General features: G+C 40.0%; 1 protein-coding gene across 11 annotated transcripts in view; it reads left to right on the top strand.

Moving 5' to 3' along the window:
• Nucleotides 1-16,389, top strand: part of ubr4 (ubiquitin protein ligase E3 component n-recognin 4) — a 56,670-nt gene that overhangs the window by 25,511 nt on the left and 14,770 nt on the right. For 3 of the 11 annotated variants that reach the window (XM_053483013.1, XM_053483008.1, XM_053483007.1), the window contains 41 exons: nucleotides 429-526; nucleotides 712-869; nucleotides 1,013-1,219; nucleotides 1,318-1,419; nucleotides 1,517-1,617; nucleotides 1,707-2,094; nucleotides 2,338-2,401; nucleotides 2,493-2,708; nucleotides 2,848-2,918; nucleotides 3,034-3,226; nucleotides 4,301-4,534; nucleotides 4,912-5,082; nucleotides 5,215-5,397; nucleotides 5,620-5,778; nucleotides 5,881-6,033; nucleotides 6,146-6,370; nucleotides 6,478-6,635; nucleotides 7,547-7,718; nucleotides 7,805-8,006; nucleotides 8,438-8,601; nucleotides 8,737-8,953; nucleotides 9,043-9,259; nucleotides 9,595-9,627; nucleotides 9,944-10,007; nucleotides 10,118-10,252; nucleotides 10,355-10,529; nucleotides 10,683-10,814; nucleotides 10,906-11,027; nucleotides 11,141-11,252; nucleotides 11,714-11,844; nucleotides 11,946-12,123; nucleotides 12,319-12,423; nucleotides 13,002-13,157; nucleotides 13,523-13,691; nucleotides 13,870-14,074; nucleotides 14,207-14,320; nucleotides 14,513-14,719; nucleotides 14,847-14,996; nucleotides 15,252-15,479; nucleotides 15,569-15,647; nucleotides 16,095-16,301. In XM_053483013.1, the coding sequence (XP_053338988.1) occupies nucleotides 429-526; nucleotides 712-869; nucleotides 1,013-1,219; nucleotides 1,318-1,419; nucleotides 1,517-1,617; nucleotides 1,707-2,094; nucleotides 2,338-2,401; nucleotides 2,493-2,708; nucleotides 2,848-2,918; nucleotides 3,034-3,226; nucleotides 4,301-4,534; nucleotides 4,912-5,082; nucleotides 5,215-5,397; nucleotides 5,620-5,778; nucleotides 5,881-6,033; nucleotides 6,146-6,370; nucleotides 6,478-6,635; nucleotides 7,547-7,718; nucleotides 7,805-8,006; nucleotides 8,438-8,601; nucleotides 8,737-8,953; nucleotides 9,043-9,259; nucleotides 9,595-9,627; nucleotides 9,944-10,007; nucleotides 10,118-10,252; nucleotides 10,355-10,529; nucleotides 10,683-10,814; nucleotides 10,906-11,027; nucleotides 11,141-11,252; nucleotides 11,714-11,844; nucleotides 11,946-12,123; nucleotides 12,319-12,423; nucleotides 13,002-13,157; nucleotides 13,523-13,691; nucleotides 13,870-14,074; nucleotides 14,207-14,320; nucleotides 14,513-14,719; nucleotides 14,847-14,996; nucleotides 15,252-15,479; nucleotides 15,569-15,647; nucleotides 16,095-16,301 (6,555 nt within the window). The remainder of the gene's footprint in view (nucleotides 1-428; nucleotides 527-711; nucleotides 870-1,012; nucleotides 1,220-1,317; nucleotides 1,420-1,516; nucleotides 1,618-1,706; nucleotides 2,095-2,337; nucleotides 2,402-2,492; nucleotides 2,709-2,847; nucleotides 2,919-3,033; nucleotides 3,227-4,300; nucleotides 4,535-4,911; nucleotides 5,083-5,214; nucleotides 5,398-5,619; nucleotides 5,779-5,880; nucleotides 6,034-6,145; nucleotides 6,371-6,477; nucleotides 6,636-7,546; nucleotides 7,719-7,804; nucleotides 8,007-8,437; nucleotides 8,602-8,736; nucleotides 8,954-9,042; nucleotides 9,260-9,594; nucleotides 9,628-9,943; nucleotides 10,008-10,117; nucleotides 10,253-10,354; nucleotides 10,530-10,682; nucleotides 10,815-10,905; nucleotides 11,028-11,140; nucleotides 11,253-11,713; nucleotides 11,845-11,945; nucleotides 12,124-12,318; nucleotides 12,424-13,001; nucleotides 13,158-13,522; nucleotides 13,692-13,869; nucleotides 14,075-14,206; nucleotides 14,321-14,512; nucleotides 14,720-14,846; nucleotides 14,997-15,251; nucleotides 15,480-15,568; nucleotides 15,648-16,094; nucleotides 16,302-16,389) is intronic. The other 8 variants (XM_053483016.1, XM_053483010.1, XM_053483014.1 and 5 more) reach the window with 8 other exon arrangements.

The raw sequence follows: 16,389 nt of genomic DNA, 5'->3' as shown, positions 1-16,389 counted from the left end.
CTAATAAAAAGCATTAATGTAAAGCATCACTATAAGACACTCAGAGGTGAAGGCGTGTAAAATAGCTGAACTGAGAGGCTGGAATTACAGAGCAATCAGACTCGCCTCACATTTATTTACTGGCCAGCGTGCAAATGAAGATTGACTGAAGATTGTTGTTTGTATTTCAAAGACAAAAATTTACATACATTAGAAAATGATGGTGTAATTTTCCTACATTTTGCTGCATATGCAGTTAGAATATTAGATGAGATTAAACTTTACTTAGCCTCAATGTTATTTCAATTAACAAATCAGTCCTTGTATTCAATTCATTTCAACAAGCTTTACCAGCATGACCGTATGCATGGATGGTATTGGCAAATCAATGTACTGATGCCTATATATTCAAATTTATACTAACTACAGCTAATATTTTGTAATTTCAGGTCAGCCAGTAATGCAGAATTTGCCATCAGCACTTCAGACCCTATGTGAGACATGGAACAACATTCAAACTAATGAATTTCCTAACATTGGCTCTTGGGTGAGTTTGCTTCTGTCAGTCAGATTTATGAGATCTTAAGTATAATTTCAACTTTGAAAGCGTCCATGATGACTCTATCTGGTTGACTTTGTCTCTTAGTGGTCTAGATGAGTCTGTGTTGGAGGAGTGTAGAAAGCTTGGTTACCAATTAGCAACATACTTATTCTACATATTTTCATCCACAGCGAAATGCTTTTGCCAATGACACTATTCCTTCAGAGAGCTACATCAGCGCTATCCAGGCAGCCCACCTTGGTACGCTCAGCAACCAGTCTTTACCGTTAGCTTCCTCCCTCAAACACATCCTGCTCACACTGGTGCGCCTTACTGGAGATCTCATTGTGTAAGTTGCATAAACTGTTATTGTACACCTGCATTTAATTTTTTCCTTTTAGATTTTGAGGAACTTGCAATGCATTGTGTAAAAATAAATAAGTCTTGGTACATTATTTAAGCCCACTGTCTCATAAACATTATTTCTTATAGGACAGAGGAGCTGAATCCACCCCAGGTTATCCGGACATTGCTGCCACTGTTGTTGGAGAGCAGCACAGAGAGTGTTGCGGAGATCTGCAGTACCTCTTTAGAGAGGATCCTGGGCCCTGCCGAGTCCGATGCCTTTCTGGCTCGTGTATATGAACGTCTAATCACAGGCTGCTACAACATCATTGCTAACCACTCTGACCCCAGCAGGTAAGACAGATAAAGGTCAATGTTGTCTGAGATCTTAAGTATGATTTCAACTTTGAAAGCTTTCATGATGACTCTATCTGGTTGACTTTGTCTCTCAGTGGTCTAGATGAGTCTGTGTTGGAGGAATGTTTGCAGTATCTGGAAAAGCAGCTAGAAAGCAGCCAGGTCCGCAAAGCCATGGAGGAATTCTTTTCTTTTAGGTAATGCACAACCTAGTGTTTTTTTTTTTTTTCTTTTCTTATCCGCAGCAAAATCGGTTGGTTAAAATAAGCGTCACTTTATTGTTTCCTTCTGCAGTGGGGAATTGGTTCAAATCATGATGGCAACCGCAAATGAAAATTTATCTGCTAAGTTTTGTAACAGAGTTCTAAAGTTCTTCACCAAGCTTTTCCAGCTCAGTAAGTTATCGAAAACAATAGACTACTAATCTCTAGGCCATGTACTGCTAAATATATTTAATGTATTGTTTTCCGTTTGTCCTGTGTAGCGGAGAAGAGCCCCAACCCTAGCTTGCTGAGTCTGTGTGGTTCTCTGGCACAGCTGGCCTGTGTAGAGCCAGTAAGGCTGCAGGCCTGGCTCACTCGCATGACCGCTTCCCCACCCAAAGACTCGGATCAACTGGATACAGTTCAGGAGAACCGGCAGCTGCTGCAGCTCCTCACTTCTTACATCGTGCGAGACAACAGCCAGGTGGGTGAGGGTGTGTGCACTGTGCTGCTCAGTACCCTCATCCCCATGGCCACAGAGATGCTGGCAAGTGGAGATGGAGCCGGCTTTCCTGAACTAATGGTCATCATGGCCACATTGGCCAGTGCTGGCCAAGGAGCAGGACATTTACAGTTACACAGGGCTGCTATTGACTGGCTCAGTAGATGGTGAGTCATAAAAAGGATGACAACTTTTCCTCACGTAAAAAAAAATATAATAATAATAATAATAATGTTACATTTTGTTTTATTTTTAAGATTTTACAGAATATTTTGCCTTGTATCTTTATATATTGTGTGCGTGTGTATGTATATTCTATATACTTTTTTAACTTTAGTTCCAGACATCATGTTTGTCAACTAACATGGTTTTCTTTCTTTTCTTTCTTTTTTTTATTCTTTTTCTTTTAGTAAAAAATATTTATTTCAAAAGAACGTTGTGGAGAAAGTCACCGCCAATGTTTCACAAGGAAAAGTAAGCGAAATAGTTGTAACAGTAGTTTGTATAAAATTATCAGATCTTTACAACTCTGCTTTATTTATATATACATATTTATTTTTTGCAGCACACCAGCATGTTGGAGTGTGCATGCCATATAATCTCATACCTGGCAGATGTAATGAATGCACTAAGGCAGAGCAGTGGTCAGGGCTCATCCCAGCTCGTAATGGATGGAGAGGAGAAGGCCATTGAGGTGGACTCAGACTGGGTAGAGGAACTGGCTGTGGAGGAAGAAGACTCGCAGGCTGAGGATTCGGTCAGAAATTTGTCACCTGTCAGGGTCTATAAACTCTCCAATATATACTTCTGCTTTCAAGAGAGTTAAATACCTTAAGGTGGAGCTGCCTAAAGTGGAGGACTCCATGGTACTAGAAGCCTAATTTTTTGCTTCTGTTTGGGTTTTTGTTTTGTCTTTCTAGGATGAGGATTCTCTTTGCAATAAGCTTTGTACCTTTACCATTACCCAGAAGGAGTTCATGAACCAGCATTGGTAATTGAAGAACTAGTCATCTACTATATGTACCCACCTATCCCCCTCTCCAGTGACACACTATATTGATTAAAAACTGCAGCCGTGCCCTTACTGCTCTCCTTTCCCTATACAGGTATCATTGTCACACCTGTAAGATGGTGGATGGGGTAGGTGTGTGCACAGTGTGTGCCAAGGTCTGTCACAAAGACCATGAGATCTCCTATGCCAAATACGGCTCTTTCTTCTGTGACTGCGGGGCCAAGGAGGATGGCAGCTGCCAGGTGAGACCGAATACTTCAAGTCATCATGGGAAAAGAACAACAGCGGTAACTTTGGCTTGCAAATCAGTTATCATTGAAAGTCATGAGCCCATCCCATTTTCCTTCAGCCCATCAGGATTTTTAGTATCTTTCATGAATCATCATATTCCTCCCATGTTTACTTAATAATACATTTTAACAGGTGATTCAATGAAATATAAGAGCATGTTTGCTTATAATTTCAGCAGTAATGTACTAGAGATTAAAATACTTTAACCTATGAACATGTTAATATTAAATCCTTGCATCTCATGCATGTCCCTTTGAGCCTGGATTATACTTGCCTTAAAACACGTGTATACAAGATGTCTGTGCCATACATCCTGCAGTGGTTTAAATTGTCATTGGCTATGTTTTTAGAAATTAATGCTACATATATAAGTGATACAGTGCCAACAAACACAGTGGCATCTCATGAAACCATGTCTCTAACTGATTAAACCAACTAGTGTTTTTCTTTTTTTTTAAAAATCACATGGATGTTGAGTGCCAACAGTAACTATTTTCCCATTAGTGTTAGTATTAAAATTTTGAAAACTTCTTATCTAGATTTTAAACCTGCAAAAAGTTCTTTTTTGCATACCAGTGTCCTGGAACATGTAGATTATCAAATACTTCTAAATATAAATGCATAATATGAGACTTAAGAATGGTAGTCATGATGATGGGGAAACTGAGCGTGTGTGTTTAACATAGTTGTGCATGAAAGCTCTAATATTTCACAGCTTAAAATGAAATCCTGACACAGTATGTGTGACGTGTGTGGATGTAACTTTTAACCACCCCCCAGTCTAAATAACCTAGTTCTGTGATGTGCGCAGATGATCGTGAGTAATGCCGTTTGCATTGCTGCTCATCAATTATAATCCAGGCCGTAATGGAATCACAATGCATGTAAAACTAATCTGTATGTTCAGTTAACTCTGCATTGTTAAAAATCAAGCTTGCTCCGTTAACTCCTCTTGTACTCCATGGTACCCCCATTTAACATGAATAAAATTATTCAATTCTATTCTAAGTATCTTAAATGCATTCCTTTCTATGTGTTTAAATATGATCCCATATTTGTTTGTTGCCCAGGCCCTGGTCAAGAGAAGCCCCAGCAGTGGAATGAGCTCTACTATGAAGGAGTCCTCAGCTTTCCAGAGTGAGCTACGCATGCCCGAAAGTGCCATCCGCCATCAGAGTGCTTCACCTGCAGACAAGGGAAAAGTCACCATCTGTGATGGCAGGAGCAGCGATGAAGAAAAGCCCAAGAAAAGCAGCGTGTGCAAAAACATTGAAGGCTGTAGAGAGGACCTTCTTATCCAAGTGGTAAGAGTGGTCACTTCATGGGATACTGTTACTTCATGATTCTGTATAATACTGTAACTGAATATACCATACCGGGTATCTTTTATGGTGTTTATGACGAAAAAATATTATTTTAATACAAATGCCAGAATTATCAATGCTGTAATCTCCACAGTTTAAATCAGGCGTGAGTGGACTGTTATTTTGGTAACTCTATGCCCATTTTTAAAAATTTTTATAAACACTACATCACAGGAAATTTGTGGTGGCTTGGTTATATTTATTTGATGCTTGTTTAATAATTCAAAGATGCCCTGTTTTCCATCTAGTATTTGGCTTTGTGTGAATGTTTATACAAACAAAGCTTTATTCACCTGTTCCTGGCTTGTGTCTCTCAGGCAACTTCATCTACGGCCACCCTAGTATTGGACCTGCTGAGCTTCCTAATGGATGCCATTCAGACCAATTTCCAGCAAGACTCCGCTGTGGGCAGCAGCAGCCGTGCTCAACATGCTCTCAATGAATTGCACACCCAGGATAAGAGTGTAGAGATGACTGATCAACTCATGGTACAAACATTATCCTGAGCAGTCTGATTGTTACAGACTTAAAATTAGAGGCTGAATTGTTTTGTAATACAAACACCACTGTCTGGAAATGCATTTAAGAGTCGTTTTGTGTGTTTGTGACTTTATGTCCAGGTTCCCACTTTAGGCTCGCAGGAGGGTGCGTTTGAGAATGTGAGGATGAACTATAGTGGTGACCAGGGCCAGACCATCAGGCAACTCATCAGTGCTCACGTTCTGCGTCGTGTAGCCATGTGTGTGCTGTCTTCTCCACATGGACGCAGACAACACCTTGCTGTCAGCCATGAGAAGGGCAAGGCAAGTTTACTGATGAAGCCTTGGCTCTCAATTTACCCTTTTTGTGATTGACTAGTTGCTACAAAAAAATGAGCATTGTTGTAATGTATGAAAAATTGGCACCACAAATGCATTATAGTAGTTTGTTAAAATGTTTCAGTTGTATTGCATAAATTCTTATTTATGCCTGTTAATTGTTTCTTATAGACATTAACATTTAATCTGTAATATTATTCCTCACAGATTACAGTCTTGCAGCTGTCGGCCCTCTTGAAGCAGGCGGACTCCAGTAAAAGGAAACTGACCCTGACCCGCCTTGCCTCGGCACCTGTGCCCTTCACTGTCCTCAGCCTGACTGGAAACCCATGTAATGAAGACTATCTGGCTGTTTGTGGCCTTAAGGTAATGCAAGTCTGCATTTATATGCATTTTAATTTGAAACTTCTAAGAGATCAAATGGTTGAGCTGCTTGTGTGTCTATTCTTATGTCTCTCTAATTTGCAGGACTGTCATGTACTCACGTTCAGCAGTACAGGCTCTGTGTCTGATCACCTGGTACTGCACCCTCAGCTGGCAACCGGAAACTTCATAATCAAGGCAATCTGGCTGCCTGGATCTCAGACAGAACTAGCGATCATTACAGCTGACTTTGTAAAGGTGAACCATTTTACTGATATTGATGCTTCATTTTTTTAGCTAAAACTAGTATAATCGGAATACACAAATGCTACATGCTTTTGAATTTATTTATTTATTTTTTTCTTTGTAGATTTATGATTTATCAGTGGATGCCCTGAGCCCGATGTATTACTTCCTACTTCCAAGCTCAAAGATCAGAGATGCTACGTTCTTGTTCAGTGAAGAGGGCAAAAACATTGTCATTATGTCGTCAGCTGGTTACATGTACACTCAGGTGATGGATGAAACCAGCAGTGCCCAGCACGGCCCTTTCTATGTTACTAACGTGTTGGAGATCAGCCATGAAGACTTAAAGGTTATTGACCCTTTATTTTGTGTAAACAGTTAAATTGGATTTTAAGCATAATTGCATTGTTATTAGAGAAATGTCTAACAGGTTTGCTGTGTTGATTTGCTTCACAGGACAGCAATGGCCAAGTGGCAGGAGGAGGCGTGTCTGTTTACTACTCTCACGTGCTGCAAATGCTGTTCTTCAGTTACAGTCAGGGCAAATCTTTTGCTGCCACAATTAACCGAAGCAGCATGGGCACACAAAGACTATTCACCATAAACGTTAAAGGGTATGCCACTTTCCTTGCATCTTGTAGTCTATCTTGGTATGAAGTTTAATCTATAGGGATGTAATGGTATCAAAACTTCACGGTAATACCTCGGTATGAATGGCACGGTATGGTATTTATTGAATCTTTTACAGGAAAAAATAAAAATAATGAAGAGACTCGAAAAAAGTGCCAGAAGTGTTTATTAAACAGTATACATGAACACTGAACATATCAGTAGCATACAAATTAGCCATCTATCTGTAAACTTTGAAACAGGAACTTAAATTTTTCAATTTTAATACCAAAAAATTATTAATGTAGTATTCTTGAAAACTCAGAAAAAATTAAAATAGCAGCCTACTTATTGCAGCTGGCCCATGTGCTGAATGAGTATTTTAGAACACTCACCTCTTTCACTTACTTATTCAGACAGAGACCGGATTTTTTTTTTCCTTTCTGTCCTTTTCAGAGAGTCTTCTGAGAAAAGTTTGCTCAGGCGAATGGAGCGAATGGGAGGTAGCGGGAACTACAATTCCCGTACAGATTACAGATCCGGTAATGCGGAAATGGCGGGTGCTGCTGTTAGTGGCGAAGGAAAATAGATGGAAAGAGTAATTAATCATTACGGAGTAAGCGGGTTTTAAATCGGATGTGCGCATTACTGGATCTGTAGCGACAACAGACTGCAAAGGATGATGGCCACGCCTGGGCTGATAGGAATTGTAGTTCCTGCTACCTCCCATTCGCTCCATTCGCCTGAGCAAACTTTTCTCAGAAGACCTATCGAGTCATGCGACCACGGTGGTATCGAAAAAATTTGTTATTGCGGTACGACGGTATTTATAATACCGTTACATCCCTATTAATCTATAAAGAAATTCTTATAGTGTCAGAGCCCTTTACGTTTTCTGTTTTCTTTTTAATTAAAGGTCAAATGGAGGCAGTAAAACTTCTCCAGCTCTTTGTCAGTGGTCTGAGGTAATGAACCACCCAGGTCTAGTGTGCTGTGTGCAGCAGACCACAGGAATCCCTTTGGTCATCATGGTGAAGCCAGACACCTTTCTCATACAGGAGATCAAAACTTTACCTGCTAAAGCCAAGGTATGTCCTCCGACAGAGCATAGGAGTAAATTTGGAGGGGTGAGGATGTGGGCAGTGATTCTGAAGGCTTATTCTCTCCTTCACAGATCCAGGACATGGTGGCCATTCGTCACACGGCCAGTAACGAGCAGCAGCGCACTACTATGATCTTGCTGTGTGAGGACGGCAGTCTCCGCATCTACATGGCCAATGTGGAAAACACTTCCTATTGGCTCCAGCCATCTCTGCAGCCCAGCGGTGTCATCAGTATTATGAAGCCTGTCAGGAAACGCAAAGCAGCTGCAGCTAGTAAGTCACACCAACCTACAATTTTAAATAGTTATGACCAACAACATGGGCACACTGATGTAGAAACAAAATAAGTATTGAAACCTTTTTTTAATCCTTTTATATAATCCTTTTATTTATCCTTTTATATAATCTTTTGTTCTTTTTATTTAGCCAATTTAGAAGTAAAATAGTGTACCACAAATGTGTTGATATAAAATAATAAAACAGTAAGCAGTTTTCTGTCATGTACATCATAAGTATATTAACTCATGTATAAGGCTGCAGCTTAGTCACAGTAACTTGCACTTGATTTAATGCCCTTAATATATAATGAATATAAATGTATATTTAGATTTGCAAGTTTGCTCATCAGTTCTATAGGTCATGTCTTCAGCTCCAAAATATTTTTTCCCCACTATGTTTAATCTGGGACTTTCTCACTTTTGCAGCCACACGCACATCCAGCCAGGTGACGTTCCCTGTGGATTTCTTTGAACACAATCAGCAGCTCACAGAAGTGGAGTTTGGAGGCAATGACTTACTGCAGGTCTACAACGGGCAGCAGATCAAACATCGCCTCAACTCCTCCGGGATGTATGTGGCCAACACTAAGGTAAAAAGAAAGATTTGTAAAAATGGTATTGCATTAATTTATTTTTCTTTTCAGCTGGAAAATAGTCATTCCCATCAAAAAAAAAAAAGCTCTTAATTTTCCAAGTAAAAGTTGCAACTGTGGTGTTTTTCTCAGCCTGGCGGATTTACAGTGGAGGTGGTCAACAATAACAGCTCAATGGTGATGACTGGAATGAGGGTGCAGGTTGGTACTCAGGCCATAGAAAGAGCGCCATCGTACATTGAGATCTTCGGGCGCACAATGCAAATGAACTTGACTCGTTCCCGCTGGTTCGATCTGCCCTTCACACGAGAGGAGGCCCTGCAGGCTGATAAGAAGCTCTCCATTTTCAGTAAACACTTTTTTGTGGATTGTATTTTTGTATTTGTTATAGAGCTTTGTGATATCAACTTGCATTATCTTTGTGTCTGACCTTCACAGTTGGAGCGTCTGTAGACCCCACAGGAGTAACGATGCTAGACTCCATTAAGATCTATGGCAAAACCAAAGAGCAGTTTGGGTGGCCTGATGAACCCCCTGAGGACTTCCCTTCTGCCTCAGTCAACAATGTGTGCAGCCCCAACTTGAATCAAGGCAATGGCACTGGAGACAGTGATATAACCACACCCACTTCCACCAGTGGCACAGTACTGGAGAGGTGAGCCTAATCTGCTTAAGGCTACTGCTGCTTAGCCTTTATTCAAAACTACACTCTTTGAAGCTGAATTCAATGTTTTTATATGCAGAATGTCCCGTCTTTGTTATTAGTATATTTTTGGTCTAATTTGCATTAACAATACACAATGCAAGAAGGAGAGCAGGGAGGTGAATTGGAGGAGTGTGTGATGTGTCCAGTGCATGGCTGCCTTCATAATAACTTGTGCTTGCATGCTTACATGTCTTCTGTTACATACAAATCATTTTTTACTTGTTTCTTTCTGTGAACCTCACACATATTTCTTTTTCTTTGCTCCCAAAAACAATAAAATAAAGTTGCGAAACTGAGTCCTTATCAACATTGGACCGGTTAGTAACCGCCCTTTTTCTGCTTGTTTGCATGGTGTGTGTGAGTGTGTCGGCACATACAAGGCAAAAACAAAGCAGTTGTTCTAAACTTGCTATGGCTTAGAAAAAAAATCAAGCAGTTTTCACTTTCATGACATCTCACAATATTGCTTACTTTGTGCTTTTAACTGGGTGTATTTTTGGTGCAGTGATTTGCTGTTAATCTTTGGTAGTTATTTGCATCGCTCTGAATTGTGTGGGTTTTTTAAGCTTATACTTTTCTTTCACTCTTACATGAACATGGACTAATGTACTCTCACCTCCTGTTTTTCTCTAGGTTGGTGGTCAGTTCTCTTGAAGCTCTAGAGAGCTGCTATGCAATTGGTTCTGCCAGTGAGAAGGTTGGTAAAACATGGGAAATGTTCTTTTTTTGGGGGGGTAAACTGCAAAAATAATTTAGAAAATTATGGTAAAGGTGTTTGCAACTTTTTGTTAATGTTCATTTGTTTAGGAGAAAAGCAAAGCTCCAGCTCTGGAGTTAGCCACTCTTCTTTTGTCTATGCCAACTCCTGCTGGAGTCCAGCAGCAGACCAAAGGCCTTTTAGCCAGCCTGCACACTAGTCGTACAGCCTATCATAACCACAAGGTACTGACTCAAGTTACCCACCTCTAGATAATTAAGGCATCTCCTTTTTCTGTATTAATGACTGAAAGTATTTTATTTAACTGTGGAGTCACCTCTTTACAGGATCAATCTCTGCTGAGTAACGCAGTGCAGTGTTTAAATAGCTGCAGTAAGGAAAGCAAGGATTTGGACCCTGAAGTGTTCCAGCGACTTGTGATAACCGCTCGCTCCATCGCTATCATGAGACCAAACAACCTGGTGCATTTCACAGAGTCTAAGATGCCTCATCCAGAAACTGGTAAGTTAAAGTTAATGCTCTTAATTTTATAACAGTACTGCTACAAAGAATGGTAAACATGACAACTATATCTTAATATTGCTCTTGCACATATCCTGTTATTTATCCTGTCCTTTTTTAATTTATATTTTTTTTAATACATTTTTTTTTTAGATCTAAGTGAGGATGGGCTAAAGCAAGCAGACACTGAAGGCTGCAGTTTTATTATGCAGCTTGTCAATAATTTCTGGAAGCTCCATGCTCTCAAGCCCAAAAATGTATTCCTTGCTCCAGCCTGTTTGCCTGGTAAATAGATGTATCTTAGTGTTCAAGACTGTATTTAATTCATGTTTCTAAAGGGTGCTTAATTTAACTTCATTTTTTCTGTCTTTTTCAGGACTAACTCATATTGAGGCCACAGTAAATGCACTCGTGGATATCATTCATGGCTATTGCACCTGTGAGCTGGACTACATCAATGTAGCCTCTAAAATCTACATGCAGATGCTGCTCTGCCCTGTAAGATTATGTTGATGCAATTTTCATATTTCTTACCTGAAACTAAATATAAATTTCATTATCCATAATCCAGACATTATGTAGGTAATAGTTTATATTTACATTCCTTTCAGGACACTTCTGTAAGCTTCGCCTGTAAACAGGCCCTGATAAGAGTACTGAGACCCAGGAATAAACGTAGACATGTGACCCTGCCCTCACCACCACGTTCCAACACCCCCATGGGTAAGTCCTGAAGTAGGATTTTTTTTTTTTTTATAAATATCTTTACAGTTAGGGCTGCGCAATCCTGACTAAGATTTGAATCACGAATCCTCATTATTCTTTTCCTTATTTTATTCAACTTTAAAGTGATGAAAAGGCTGTTGAACATAATGTTAACAGTAATAAATAAATTTACTACTAATATCATCTACGCTTTTGGACACTCAACCAACTGCTTCATTTATGTTTGAAGTATATTTTAAATATGGATATGTGATTTTAGGCACGCTTTGGTAACCAGATCAGTTGCTAGTGAAGGTATTTTTCATTGATGATGCTGGTATCGAGTTGTCGTCCCCCCCACCCCCAATATATGATGTCTTAATTTCCTGTCAAATCTACAATATTAAGTGCATTTCTTTTGTAAATACAGTGATGCCGTATAGTGTAACAACATTTTAACATGGCTTGTAATTTCTCAGGTGATAAAGATGATGAAGATGACGATGATGCTGATGACAAAATGCAGCCCTCTGGGATGACTGGAGGAGACAGCGGCAGACAGGAGAGTCAAGAACAAAGTGAGGTGGATCATGGAGATTTTGAGATGGTGGTAAGTTTTGCCCAAGTGTCAGCCTTCATGGGTTCTTAATTCAGTAATATTATAAAGGCAGTTATTATGTAATTCTCATTCCCCCCATCTTGTATGTATAGTCTGAGTCCATGGTTTTGGAGACTGCAGAGAATGTGAACAATGGAAACCCATCTCCTCTAGAAGCTTTGCTGGCTGGGGCTGAGGGATTCCCTCCAATGCTGGACATCCCTCCTGATGCTGATGATGAGACTATGGTTGAGCTTGCTATAGCTCTCAGTCTCCAACAAGATCAGCAAGGTTAAAATCTGGAAATGATTATTGTTACAGTAAATAGGCTTAGGAGTATAGGAATTCTCATATCCTGGTATGGGATGTGGGACATGTTACAGGTGTTTTACTGAATTATTTTATAACTTTCTGTTATTATTATTATTATTTGTTTTTTTATATAATATCTCAGTTTGGTTTCTAAAGTGTTTCTTACTGTGACAGGGAGCAGCAGCAGTGCTCTGGGACTACAGAGTCTGGGCCTTTCTGGCCAAGCTCCAAGCTCCTCCTCTCTGGATGCAGGCACCTTATCAGACACAACTGCATCAGGTAACTGCCCCTATCTGACCAGTGATTTTCTTGGGTACATTCATAGTACATTTAATTCTTCATTTTAAGTAAGAATTACTCATATGAAACTGCTGCCCTGCACATTTTCCTTTTTTTCACCACTGATCAGCTTAATAACTAACCCGAACTGGTTGAATTAATTACGGTAAAACAGCAAAATGTGCAGGGAAAAGGTTTGCTTTATGACCAGGATTATGAAACACCAATTTAGAACCTTTCTGTAAATTGACTTTTATATACACTTTACAGTCATTTACATACAGTCATTTAATTAGGTAAGCTTATCATTTAGGTAGGGATGTAGTGTCTTTCTATTCATATACAGGGAAGAGGGTAGTCTATGTACTATGTACTTATAAAGGGCCTTGATGTATGCATTCAATAAAATTGACCATAAGGTCTAGAGTGGTAATAACTGAAATCGGCAACTGGGAATATACAGTAAACTGTGCGTCATTGTAATAGTTGTAATTGTTGTTTGATTGTTTATTGTATATTGTTTGCCTGTGCCATTAGAAAACCCCCTTGCAAAGCCTGCTGTTTTTTTCCTGTAACAGCTCTGGTTATACTTTCAGCCCCAGCTTCGGATGATGAGGGGAGCACAGCGGCCACAGACGGCTCTACGCTGCGCACCTCTCCTGCCGAGCATGGGGGTAGTGTGGGCTCTGAGAGTGGAGGCAGCGCCATTGACTCAGTAGCTGGAGAACATAACGGTGAGGGAGGTTTTGGGTTGGCAGCGGGTGAGGAGCTGGCCATGTTAAAGCTTTAATTGCTGAAGTAGTTTCGCCTCAGTCGATCTATAGATTGTACATAAATTGTACATTTGGCTGGCTATAACTATTACATTCCTGCTGGTTACAGTCTCGCTAGCTATATGTATTGGTGGATTTATAGTAATTGCTGTTGGCATTGATATTGGCATTGAGTTTAAATTGCTGAGCTGTTTTGCTTCTCAGTGGTTGTAGCCTAATATTGGTTCTAATTCGGATTATGGGATTATGAGCATGTTCCCATAATTTTACTGTCTGAACTCAAGATGGACAAAGCCGTTTAAAAAATATATATATTATTTTGGTAGTTTCTGGGCGCAGCAGCGCATATGGGGACACCACAGTCGAGGGCCACCATGCAGGACCAGGCAGTGTGAGCTCCAGCACTGGAGCCATCAGCACCACCACTGCCCAGCAGGAAGGAGACGGTTCTGAGGGAGAAGGAGAAAACGAGGGTGATCTTAACACTAGCAATAGGTCAGCCTTTTTTTTTAATATATATATATATATATATATATATACACAACACCAAGAAGCACCACACTAATATTTAATAGGCATGATTGAGTTATAGAAAAGGTGGCTATATATTTTATAAGTTACATACTCGGCAGTTAATCTGTATTGAAAACTCTGTATTAATCTCCTTGTTTAGGCTGCACATGGTACGGTTAATGCTCTTAGAGCGGCTCCTGCAGCACCTGCCTCAGCTGCACAGTGTGGGTGGAGTACGTGCCATTCCCTACATGCAGGTGATCCTCATGCTGACTGCTGACCTGGATGGAGACGATGAGAAGGACAAGGGTGCACTAGATGATCTCCTGGCTCAGCTCATTGGAGAACTTGGGATGCACAAGAAGGTTAGTAAAAGTTTAGTGTGTTTCCCGATTTTCCTTTTTTACAAAGTGAATGCAGAAAATGATTTGAACCTTCACTATATTCCCAAACTGTACCAGGTTTTAACCTTAAGCTTTTCCTTTGTTTCTATTCAGGATGTCTCGAAGAAAAATGAGCGCAGCCCTGTAAACGAAGTGCATCTGGTCATCATGAGGCTGCTTAGTGTCTTCATGTCACGTACAAAATCTGGTTCCAAGCCTTCCTCTGAGGTATTTTAGCAGCTCAGCTGTTTTTTACTGTTGGCATATGCTATAAATAAGTAATTTATATTTGTCCTGTTGTCTTTTATCCTCTCATTTTTTTTCATTAACTTGAATTTTACATTTACCATATTCAATATAGATTTAAATAAAATAAAACAGCAGTTCACATGTTTACAATGTTTTTTTATTTCCCTACAGTCTTCCTCACTCATTTCTAATGCAACAGCTACTGCTCTGTTGAGTCTGGGAGCGATAGACTACTGTCTGCATGTCCTTAAGTCTTTACTAGAGTTCTGGAAAACACAGCAAGGGGAGGAGGAACCGACTGCTGCAAGCCAGCTCCTCAAACCCCACACCTCTTCTCCTCCTGACATGAGCCCATTCTTCCTAAGGCAGTATGTCAAGGTAATGCACATTGTTTCTAATAATCGGATGCTATCTCATGAAATCAGATTCATGTAAAGTGAGGTTTGTGTTAAAACATAACCAGTTAGGGGGAAAAACATCTAAGCCTGTTGTTCTGCTTCCTCAGGGTCACGCTGCTGATGTTTTTGAAGCCTACTCCCAGCTACTTACTGAAATGGTGCTACGACTGCCCTACCAGATCAAAAAGATTGCTGACACAAACCCCCGCATTCCACCCCCTATTTTTGATCACTGTTGGTTTTACTTCCTATCTGAGGTAATTCGGTCGCACCCTACCCTGCTTGACCACTGGCCATCACACCCATGTTATTCCTCCAAACAGTTTCTACAAAGTTAAAAGTACACATTGTGTAGAATGTGTGTATACCGTAGCATTAAGATATGAGTTCAATAAGACAAAGCACATATGGGCTGATGTTCAACTGTACATATAATTTATAATATTTATGTGATTAAAAAATTTTTTTTTAACAGTAACCCATTTGAATTCTCCTCATCTGCCCTTCTGCAGTACCTAATGATCCAACAGACTCCATTTGTGAGGAGGCAGGTGAGGAAGTTGCTGCTCTTTATCTGTGGTTCAAAGGAGAAGTATCGGCAGTTGCGAGATCTCCATACATTAGACTCTCACGTCCGCAGCATCAAAAAACTTCTGGAAGAGCAGGGCATCTTCCTCAGGGGAGGCATTGTCACAGCAACCTCTGGCTCTGCACTGCAGTATGATACACTCATCAGTCTGGTGAGTGGAGTGCTGGAAATACTGTGTATGGGTGTTTCTGGTGTGGCAATGCTTTGGAGTTGACATTTATGATGGTTTGTCCGTTTAAGATGGAACACCTGAAAGCTTGTGCTGAAATAGCAACCCAGAGAACCATCAACTGGCAAAAGTTCTGTATCAAGGATGACTGTAAGTCTTACGTTTTTAGAAATAGAGCAATTTTTTAAAATGTATGGGCATGATGTGTGTAAGGAGTATGTCTAAACTGTTTACATAATGAAAAAAAATTATCAGTGATTCCTGTTATGATGTCATACTTCAGATGTTTCATTTTATTCCTATGTTTATAGTCATGTTTAATATTGTGAAATCAGCTGCAAGGCAGTTCCTGTTAGTTCCTGTTTCCACTTGCATTTGTAACAGTCTTCCTCAAATCTCCTTTTTTTTAATCGGAAGTCAAAATGCAGCTTTTAATGCTGCAGATAAGCTTCAAAGCCTTTTGTCCTACAGACATTCTAAATAAAATAAAAAGTCCCCGTAAATAAAATAAACAAATGTCTGTGTATATATAGAAAACGAGTATAAATCTTTAAAAGGTGCAGTGTTAAATTCCTGCTATCTTTTCTCCTTCGGCAGCTGTGCTGTACTTCCTACTACAAGTGAGTTTCTTGGTGGATGAGGGTGTTTCCCCAGTGCTGCTTCAACTGCTCTCCTGTGCACTGTGTGGTAGTAAAGTCATGGCTGCCTCCTCTGGGGGTTCGTCTTCAGGAGCTGCACAGTCCTCCCAGAGCAAGTCCTCTAGCAAAAAGAGCAAAAAGGAGGACAAAGAAAAGGACAAAGAAGGTGATAACTTATTCTGCTATAACCAAATTGTACCTGAATAAGGTTGTGTGTGTGTATATATATGTGTGTGTTTAATGCTAGATTTGAT

The sequence above is a fragment of the Clarias gariepinus genome, chromosome 22 (assembly GCF_024256425.1).
Source record: "Clarias gariepinus isolate MV-2021 ecotype Netherlands chromosome 22, CGAR_prim_01v2, whole genome shotgun sequence".
Lineage (NCBI taxonomy): Eukaryota > Metazoa > Chordata > Actinopteri > Siluriformes > Clariidae > Clarias > Clarias gariepinus.
The sequence above is the reverse complement of the archived record's forward strand: the minus strand, read 5'-3'. Positions and strand labels throughout refer to the sequence as shown.